General features: G+C 36.9%; 1 protein-coding gene across 1 annotated transcript in view; it reads left to right on the top strand.

The window, feature by feature from the left end:
* STK26 (serine/threonine kinase 26) overlaps window positions 1-11,159 on the top strand; it is a 52,625-nt gene that overhangs the window by 22,691 nt on the left and 18,775 nt on the right. Inside the window, exon 3 of the mRNA XM_017509805.2 lies at window positions 8,240-8,470. Within this exon, the coding sequence (XP_017365294.1) occupies window positions 8,240-8,470 (231 nt within the window). The remainder of the gene's footprint in view (window positions 1-8,239; window positions 8,471-11,159) is intronic.

Below are 11,159 nucleotides of genomic sequence, written 5' to 3'. Positions count from 1 at the left end.
TCAAAGAAATGTCTCATTCTCTTTTACCTCATTGTAAAATGAACTGCCTTACAAACATGTAAAGAACAGCATTCTTCACATCCCAGAATGTATCCTGCTTGCTTCCTTGTTCTTTTCCGCTGATCTGAGCTGGTATAAAGAGGAATGCAAGTTAGGAGGCAGAGGAAGCTCTTCTCCTATCCGCTCGTGAGTAGGAGGAATTAGAATGAAGGAATGTTATCAATTATTCTTTTGTTCTTAAAGATGAAGTAGACTCAAAATTATTAATTAGGAGAAACTCCTCAAACTGCTATGTTATTCATATGCTATGTCAAAATCTTTTGTAATAATTTTAATGAAGTTATCCTTTACTAAAATATCTCCATTCTAAGTATTTTTGCTAATGAGATGCATTTAAAAGTAATAATAAAATACATGAAAAAGTACTTATACATTTAATTTTATTTCTGCCTTATGAACACATTTTTCTTGTTGCTATGCACAAAATTGCTGAAAGTTTAAACAGTTGCCTTAATAGTATAAAATAATAGTGTGCGAGGCCTTTGACTTTATGCTTCACCATTGAGACCAAGGTTGGACTGCTGCTGCCTCATTAATCTCAAAACTGCCTTTTAAGTGGGTAGGTAAAGACAAGGAGTCAACTGTGAGTTGATAAAATGCTGTCTGATGACCACAAGGAAGCCCAGGGTTGATGTAACGATATATCCTACTACATTTGATGTATCTCATTTTATGCATGTAAAATCTGGGAATTTCATTGCTACTTTATGTTGCAAAGGCAAATTATAATAACCTTTGAGAAAGATGTAAAAATGTGAGTACACCATAAAAATATGTAAGCTAAGAACATTTTCATTGTACACTTAGTTAAAATGTTTTGAGCCCTTATAAATATGAAAATGCAAACTTAAATGTCTGTCCACATAAGGAAATTTAACCTCAAGCCAAATTCTTCATGTTTAATTTGAAACATACACAGACATACTTAATTTGTATCTTAGTTCTTATTCTGTCATATGCAAAATATAGTGAAGCTAAGTGTTTTACTTCAGAAATATAAATCACAGAGATCTCTTAAGAATTCCATAAAATTTTATCTGATAACTTGTAATATGAACCGGAAGTTGTGCAAAGTAAGGAATTACTCTGCTAACATCACATTCTTCAAAGGTTGAGAAAATTTTGTAGGGAGTTTATTTTATCCTTCTAATTATTAAAGTAATCTGAGCATACATGGTCATTTAAACAATTCTTGGCCTGCATAAACCTAGCGTAAAATTAACAACTGATGCTAAATATTATTTTTTATTCCTGGACAATTTCATCAATTTGTGGGTTTTTTTAATGACCAGAACTGGAAACCTTAGTATTAAGGGTTACTGAAGTCTACAACAAATCACTGATAAAGGTGGAATTGGAGCTGTTGGCTTCTTGACGTTGGATCCTATGGGAATCATGATACGGAATAGCACCACTACTTTACCTCCTACACTCTAGAGGCCAGCCCATTCCAGTCTAGTTATTGCCATGGAAAAAAATAGGCTGAGAAATGCCAGAAAGTCAAGATTACTTACAGATCATTTTTTTTTAAAAACTGTAATGTGAAATATTTGGTAGTTGTGTATACATACAGGGGCCAATGAATTGCATAGTGGTTTAACAATTATAAAAAATTGTATCATTTCCACCAACATCTCTCACACCAACCCCCAACCACCACAGTCTGCCCCTGGTAACCATTCTACTCTAGTTCTATGAGGTCAAGTTTTTTAGATTCCACATGTAAGCAAGATCGTGCAGTATTTGTCTTTCTGTGCCTAGCTTGTTTTACTTAGCATACTGCCTTGCAGGTTTGTCCATGGTGTTGCAAATGATTGGGAAAAGGATACAAAATTTTATATAGGAATAGGTTCAAAAGATATACTATATATACAATGTGGTGATATAATTAATATATTATATTCTTGAAAAATGCTAACAGAATGGATGCTAAGTGTTCTCACCACAAAGATAAATATAGCATGTAATGATATGTTAATTAGCTAGATTTAGTATATACATTCCACAATGTATATACTATTTCAAAACCTCTTGTTGTATATGGTAAATACATACAATTTTGTCAATTTTAAAATTTTAATAAAAAATTATATCAGTTGAAAAATAGAAAAGTCCTATTTTAAGTTCTTCCAATTCTTTTAAGTTTAAATTTTTCAAATTCTTTAAGCATTGGGATATTACAGAGTAGACATTGGACAATTGTGTGATCTCTTTACAATGGAAAATAATTTTGGTTTTATAGCAAAAAGGAGCATAGTTTAAATTACAAATAAATCCAAGATGTAGCAAAAGAACCTTAGACATAAGAGTCGGGAGATCTGGGTTCAAATTTAGGCTTTGCCACTAGTTAACTGCCTTATATCTTTGAACAATTTTTTTTTTTTGTATTTTTGGTAGAGATGGGTTTCACTGTGTTATCCAAAATAGTCTTGATCTCCTGACCTCATGGTCGGCCCGTCTCATCCTCCCAAAGTGCTGGGATTACAAGTGTGAGCCACCGCACCCAGCCCTCTTTGAACAATTTGTAACCTCTCCAGGCTATAGTTCCCTCCCTGTAAAAATAGATTCTGGACAAGATGTTTGCTAAGTTCCTGTTCATCTCAAAGATTATCTAATTCTTTTAATTTCAAGACTCCGTAACTCTTCTTAACTTCTCTAAGACTTACCATCATTTTAACATAAATGGCCTTAAATTACATAACTTCTGTTTAGTGATCCTAGCCTAGGACACAATGAGTATACAATAAATGCTTATTATTGATGGGGATGTTAAAGAGTTGAATTGAGTGACCTATATACATTTCCTTCCATTTCTAAAAGCCTGTGATTAAGAGAACAATCAATTGTATTTGGATTATATCTGGCACTTAAAAAAGATAGTGCCCTGTTTTCTTCAACTCAGCACTGGTAAGAGTTATATAACTGTTGACTTTAAAATTCTGTTTTTGTTTTTTGTTTTGAGAAAGGTTCTCACTGTGTTGCCCAGGCTGGAGTGCAGTGGTGTGATCATGGCTCACTGTGGCCTCAAGCTCCTGGGCTCAGGTGTTCCTCCCACCTCAGCCTCTTGAGTATCTGGGACTACAGGTGTGTGCCACCACGCATGACTAATTTTTGTTTTTGTTTTTGTTTTTTTAGTAGAGAAATGGTTTCACCAGGCTTGTCTCAGACTCAACTGGGATCAAACTACCCATCTGTCTTACTCTCCCGAAGTCCTGGGATTATAGACATGAGCCACCGCACCTGGCCTAAATCTCCTTTTTTTTTTTTTTTTTTTTTTTTTTTTTTTTTTTTTTTTTTTTTTTTTTTTGGCATTTTGATTCGGAAACATTCAGCAAATATTTTAGGCAATGTTCATAAGGGCAAGTGAAAAATCTTAACACAGGCTATCATAATAGAATAGTAATTTAATTTGAGGCTCATAAACCAACTAAAAAATGACTTTTATTTATGTGCATTCTGCTTGTTAGATGGCAGGAGACTATATAGACATGGAAGTAATCCAGAAAAGCATTTCATCTCTAGCCTGGGAGAACTGATTTGATCAATTTAAACAGGTAGCTAACTAAGTGTATCTCTAGTTTAGTACGTTGTTAGGCTGAAGTTTTTAGTTGCTCTCTGTGATTGTTAGGGCACTTTGTGTTCACTGCAAGTCACTCTTAGTGTTTTGAGGATTTCAAGGAAGTAAAAAATCTTCTTTTAAGCCTTGATACCATTAGCACATTCTTTGCTCATTATTTCCTGTAACATTCCTCCTCATCAGTGAGTCACTGATAGGCCTACACACAGGCCAATCTGTAAAGTGCAAAAAGTTATTTTATAGCTGAGAGCATTCATAGTATGGACTTTATTATGGTAGGAAGGCAAGTGCAAAACACAATTTAACCTTAGCTTGGTTCTTAGTTCTGGAAGGTTCTTTTAGGATTCCCAAGTTGAACATTTCCTGGTCAAATCCTGTGAGAAATCTGCCTCCTCTTCCTTACATCTGTTATATTTTCACCATCAGTCTCAGAGTCTTACTGGGGATCTTAGCTAGCTAGCTCAAATTCAAAGAACTAGATTCTTTACCTTAGTTCTTTCCCACATTTTGCCTTCCAGGCCCCCATTCTGCAAGAACTCCAAGACTAATTCTAAGTCTGTCTTCAATTTTCTTGTTTCTCCTGGCCACCAATTCCTAATGTCCCCCTCCACAAGTTGACCCATTTTCTACTAACTAGATGTAAACATTTATCCTTCATCGGTGTTGGCTGTTATCCTCAAAACTCTGTCATCAATCACATCTTAACCCCTTATGCCCTATCAATGATACATAGACTACATTGGGTACAAAATATATTTAAGAATGTGTACATAAAGAGTATGGGATATGTTGCATGTGTTTTGACAAACATTATGCTTCTAGTCTTGAGTCATCCCTCGGGGTTCCAGGATACCTTCTTCTCCTGTGTATACCAAAGTCTGTGCATACTCAAGTCATGCAGTCAGCCCTGCAGAACCCACATACATAAAAAGTCAGCCTTCCCTGTACATGGGTTTCACATTCTGGATATACTGTATCTTTGATCTGTGCTTGGTTGAAAAAAAATTCATGTGTAAGTGAACCTGTACAGTTCAAACCTGTGTTGTTCAAGGGCCATCAGTGCTAATTTTAGAGACGTGTCCTTAGAAGAAGCGTTGCAGATTTGATTTTTAAAATATAGGTATGCATAGTAAATGCCAAAGTCCTCTTGGTTTTACTTTAATCTCCAAGTTGTTCACTTTTAGTGTACAGAATTAGATGAGACCCATATGCTTGCCTAGAAAAAATAAGGATAATGGGTTCCCTGTAATCAAGGATACGAATTTCACATCCATCTGCTTAGTGGTTCCCAAGTGCTGATGTGGAGACTTGCTTCCAAATGACTACACAGAAGTCATCTGGGGTGCTTTTTCAGAAGTATTTGTTGCAAGGCCCCAATCTCAGATAAGCTGAATCAGTAGTTTTGGGGTAAGGCCTAGGTACTCACATTTTAAAAGTGATATAGGTAGTTTGAATGTATAGCCAGGATCGGAGAGCACTTAGAGAACTTGTAAGAAACGTTCTTCTAGCTCTCTGTTTCTGTGGTTTAAGTATCCAAGAAGCCGCCTTCTATCTGCTCCTGACTTTTCACAGGAGACAAGCGAGATGTTCACCTAGTATTATTTCCTTTTGGACTTCTTCAGAGTATTTCCATACTAAATAATTGTTGTTATTGTTTTAGTGGTAATGATAACTTCTGAATTAGACTTAAGTTTGTAACAGTGTAGTTATAGCTGAAGAGTGCAAATTCAAGTTAAATAACAGCTAAAGCAGGGCCAAGGAATAATCTGATTGTCTTGAGGAGGTGGATCTGTGAGGTTTTCGTTTTTGCAGCCCTGTTTTGGTATGGCATGTGGAAATGGTCTACCAATAATAAGTCAATATGAGTTTAATTTAGCAGTTCCTCCTATGTGATGCTACAGAACATAGAGCTCCCTTTGGGGGCAGCTTTGAGAAGGCAATACAAGTGCAGATAGAGTAACAAATTGGATTTTGCAGTACAAGTAAGGAGGATTTAGAAATTCCAGTATTCTTAAAAGAATATTTGATTTGGATGGAGAGGAAGCTGACTTTTCTTAGAGGCTCCAAAGAATGATGGGAATGGTTAAGCAAACTAGATTCTTTATTTAGGTGACTTTTAATTGCATTACTTGGGATGTTTGCTATTTATTTACTTGATCTTTGCCCTCGTGCTAAAAGCAGGAAGGAAACCTATCTTAATAAAGACTTGGGATACTTTGGTTTAAAATGATGAAGAGGGATTAGAACTTTGGTATTATCTATCAGGGATTCAGGATTGGTAAATGGGGCAAGGGTCTCTATCCCTTAGATAGAGAAGTGCTGTTCTGTTAGTGAAATCTTGTTTTCATGATTCCCTCCACTCTGAAAGTTGGTGTTTTGTAGGAGCAATGTTAGACCCAAAATAAAAGAGTAGGAAGTGCAAACCTTGTGTAAATGGTGGATCTTTCTCTTTTTCTGTGTCTAACTTGCTATCCCTCAATTTAAAATCTTAAACTGTATCCATAGATTAGAGTTTACTTCAGTGCTTCTTTAAAATGCAAAATGTGACCCGGTTTTAAAACTTTTGATTTACATATTTGCAAGAACCCATTTATTGTAGGAAGCAAAGAACAGCTGTATCCTCCCTGGGGTTGGTTGTTTCAATCAAATCCTTTTAAAACACTAATTAGGAAGATTAGGATTTCATTTTTTTCCTTAACAACAGAAGATTCTTGGTATAAAGTTAATGAATACATACACTTCCCAGAGTGTTTTATCAGAAGGTATATCCTATGTATCTTCAAATCAATGGCACATTTCCAAATTTTAGAATTGCTTTATAGCTATATCGGGAAAAGGGAAAGACTGTTGTTCCAAAGGAAGTTATAAGGAGGTGAACCCATCACCAAGCTATATGGTGAGTATTTTTTCCACAAGGTATTGTAAAGCCAAGAACCATCACCAAAAGTAGGAAGAGGTAACTGTGGGTTAGCCACTCTGTATTAGTAGTCACAATGAAATGCAATGTCTTGGTAAAGGAAGACACCAAGGAAATCAATAATGATGGCACTCAAGTTTTTGAGAAGGTATTACAACAATATATGAGCATTAAAAATGCATTTGCATCCTACTGGAAGCCTAAATTATTTTTAAAAGCTCAGATGGAAAGCTCAAGATGTGTTTGTTCCATGTGAGTACTGGAAATGGGTGGGGATACGCAAGTAGCTTGCTGTCTCAGAGACTTCTACATGGAAAGTACAACTTTTAGAAATGGGGAAAAATCCATAAGAGAGAATGGGGAAGCTTATAAGGTAAACAGGTTATGTACAAACTGTTTTTTAGGCTGTATAAAAGGAGAACTTGGTGAAATTCTTTAAAAGCAGTCATGAGTTTGGGAGTTACCTCAAAAGGAAGCGGTTTACTGGAGTAGTAGTGTGTCCATTTGGTGATCATGGTGCAAAGAACTTGATAAGAGAAAAACAATATTTTCAATGGCCTCTTTGTCTAGTAAAGGAAGATAAAAGGGACATACTATCTCCATAATTGTCTTGCGACATTGATGACGAAGTGAAACTAGGTAAAACTGTAGTAAATGAACAGCTATTCAAGGTACAGTTGACAAATTAGACATAGAAAGCTCACCAGAACTAGATAAAATCCTCCTATATTTTGAAGGAACTCAAACTTTTTGATTAATAAAGCACTTAATAATGTGCTTTTGGCAGGGTTGGCAATCTTAAGTTTCTACTTGATCAGCAGTGTATTTTCAGCAATGTGATTTTAAGTAAGTATACAAAGTTTGTCTTGGGGTAAAATTTTAATTCAAAATTGTATAAGATATGGAATATTTCTGAATCAGGAAACGATAGTGAATTTATAAATCTAAGTCATGACTATACATTTGTTAACCTTAAAAGTCTATGCTTATTACAGATTTTATTGTAGTGAAGGTGTTAAATTAGTCTGGATCTTCACTGTGAGACAGTTGTGAAAGTTCAGTGTATTACTATTTTCTCATTAGTACTATCAATTATTATGAAGGTATAGAATCTTAGTTCAGCCATTGATGATAACATTACATATAGGTAGGATTCCAACTAAAGAAAAACAAAGACCTCTAAAGCCTGGAGTCTTCTGTGGTCTGTATTATTTAGATGGCGGTTTGGAAGTATAGCGAAGATAATTGGGATATCCCAGTTGGAGAGAGAGGAGAGTTGAAAGGCAATATTGGCAGAATGTTAGAAACTTAAACAGTTCACCTTAGCTTAGGTTAGATGTTCTCACACTATTGGTACATTTCCATTAATGTGTAAACTGTGTATAATCAGTAGCTTTATTCCAAAAAGTACCTGATCTTTTGGCAGGCACTGGCTGTATTTGCTGTGTGAGAATGTGGTAGCAGGATCAGCTAAGCTCAGTTAGTGTGTGTGACCCACTAGAATATGGACTAGCTGCCTGTTTGGGATTATAATTGGACTAACAAAGCACATATGGAGAGTTAAAGGAGTTTGTATGCTTTTACAAAAATTTGTTATTGTCTTATGTGATTTATTTTCCTTCATTACAAAAATTTGATTCAAAACATTTGTGTTCTTTCTTTCTCTCTCTCCCCACTCCCCTTAGAATAACATAGCTGATCCAGAAGAACTGTTCACAAAATTAGAGCGCATTGGGAAAGGCTCATTTGGAGAAGTTTTCAAAGGAATTGATAACCGTACTCAGCAAGTGGTTGCTATTAAAATCATAGACCTTGAGGAAGCCGAAGATGAAATAGAAGACATTCAACAAGAAATAACTGTTTTGAGTCAGTGTGACAGCTCATATGTAACAAAATACTATGGGTCATATTTAAAGGTAATGTGTGTGTTGTATTATTTAAGTCATAAGGTATTTTCATTTGAAGTTTTTTTCTATTTTTTGAAAGGCAATGTCTTAAATTAGGATTTGGCAGTCTGTGGCCTCTAGGCAGAGTCCAGCTCCATTTATACTGCCAAATAAACCATTGTTAGATTTAGCAGCTGTATCCTGAATGCATCCCAGTATTCAGCTGCACCCCTTTTCCACACCTGAACTTTTGATTTGATGGAGGAGCAGAAATGCAGCTGGTTCTGGAGACATATCCTTTGTCAGGAAAGAGCTATCCCCCTGGGTTTCCAGACATTATTCTCAATGATCTTGTCTGTCTCAACCTCAGAATTGATGGAACATGTAAGTATGTCACTTATTTCATTGAGTTATGGTGGTTATTTATGCATTTCTCTCTCCCATCAGGTTGTTAGCTCCTTCATGACAGGGAGTTTAGCTTAACCAGTCCTGGTACTTACATCACTTAGCACAGGGTTTGGCACATTTTAAGCACATGATAAATATTTGTTAAAATGGAATTAAGTGGAATAACATCTGCCTCCCCTTCTAAACAAAATTTGGATTTTTACTGGTTCCAGGATCATGGGATTAGCAAACACCTAAAGTTCCAGCAGATGGAGATGCTACTACATAGCAGAAAACTCGTTGATGAAATCCCATGTTCTTGGGTTCCAAAATTAGAAGTCAGGATTCATGTCTGTTGAAATGTGAACAATAAATAGCTGGAAAAAAAAGGCCCCACAAACTCTAGCTTAGTTTAGAGTTAAAATCATTTTAAAATTAAAATTGTTTATCCTTGTATTGAAGGTTGTCAAATGAAGGCCGTGCTACATCTTTGCCTTTCAGGATTTAAAAGGAGGGAAGTGTTTGTTGATAATGGTTGATCTATAGGCCAAAAAGAGTATATCTATAACTAATTAAGCTGTTGGCCTGCGTAAAAATTAATGATAATATTTTATGCTCTGCTGACCAATAAAACTTTGGATATCCATCTATACCTTTTCCAAATAACCTATCTTCAAGTTTACAGATTCTTTCTTCTGTTTGATCAATTCTGCTATTGCTACTTTATTGCATTGTTTCGTTTCATTCATATTTTTCAGCTCTAAAATTTGAGTTTTTAAAATGACTTAATCTCCTTGTTAAATTTATCATTTTGTTAATTTTTTGTTTTCCTGATTTCACTTGTTTCTTTGTATTTTCTTGAAGTTTTCTGAGCTTCCTTGATACAATTATTTTAAATTATTTGTCGGGCAGTTTATAAATCTCCATTTATTTGGAGTCAGCTCCTGGGAAACTGTTGTGTTCTTTTGGTGCTGAGATGTCTCCTTGGTTTTTCATGTTTATTATTGCCTTAGGTTGATGTCTCTGCAGTTGATAGAGCAATTGCCTCTTCCAGACATTACAGATTTCAATATGCAAAGACCTTCTTCCTCTGTAGGACAGTGTGAGACCAATGGCTAGGTGGGTTGCAGTGGTTTTGGTCCCAGTGAGGGCATAAGAGCATAGTCTCTGTGCAGCTCTGTCAATTGAGATTAGTGTTAACAAAGATTGCAGGGATCCTCAGTGGTCAATACCTTGAGTGTCTAGAACAGTGATGAGGGTTGTTTGAGGTGTTTGGTGGTGAGAGCTGCTAGGGTCCTCCCAATCTCTTTTTCTTCCACTAGAGAAATCATGGCTGACTAGATCCCTTTTGGCATTGGGTCTGGCTTGTGGACCCACTTGAGGTGGCACTAGTGTCTAATGAGTGATGCCCATGGAGTGGCCAGAGCTAAGGCTTCAAGCATAAGCATGTCTGGAGGGACATGCTCTGAGGCTTAAGCCAGTAGTGGTGCCAATGTCCTAGGTACAAATACCCCCTATTGCTGCACAGAGCTATAGTGGCACTGAGGGTGGGATGAGGCCTAGCTCTTTGTAGTACCTGAGTTGGTGTCTGGAGCACAGACATGCTCAGAGGGACCTTGGCTCCAAAGCCAGGGATGTGAGCTAGCTTACTATGGCAGTAATTGGTGCCAGTGTCTGAGCTGTGGGTGGGCACAGTGCAACCACTTAGCTGGACTGGAGTCCAGAATACAGCCTAGCTTTCAGTGGTGGCTATGTGGGTGTCTTGAGCATACGCACACTCAGAGAAACCTTGTTTCGGGGCACTGGGTATGAGCTAGCTCACTGTGGCAATGACTCCAGTGTCTGAGATATGGTTGAGCTCAGTGAAGACACAGAATCTGGGTCTGGAGTGTGGGCACTCATGGAACAGCCATGACTCAGAGGTCATGGCCTGCACCAGTTTTGAGAGTGGCGGCTTCCTCCATGTGGCTCAACAATGTCTTCTTGAGATGAGAGGGTTTTGTAGCCATGTCTCCCTCTCTGGGGTTCCTGAGCAGAAATGGCTGTTGGCTACCACAGTAGCAAGAGATGCCAGTGTCCTCTGCAGAGCAGACCACTGGGGACCAAATGGCTTGTACTGTATAGAGATACCAATAGCCTCCACCTTTCATCTTTGTTCCTAGACATCTCCTGGCCTCTCAGGTATGCTAATCTCATCAGTGATCCTTTCTGTGGAGATATTCTTTCTTTTTTGTTCCATTGTGTTGCTGCAGATTGTTAAATGGGTCCTTGAATCCTTCCAGGGTTACTTGGGTTTGTGGATAGCTGTCTGTATTTGGCTTTTTTTTTTTTT

Source organism: Cebus imitator, unplaced genomic scaffold (genome assembly GCF_001604975.1).
Source record: "Cebus imitator isolate Cc_AM_T3 unplaced genomic scaffold, Cebus_imitator-1.0 Scaffold421, whole genome shotgun sequence".
NCBI lineage: Eukaryota > Metazoa > Chordata > Mammalia > Primates > Cebidae > Cebus > Cebus imitator.
This window is presented reverse-complemented; position numbering and strand designations above follow the sequence as displayed.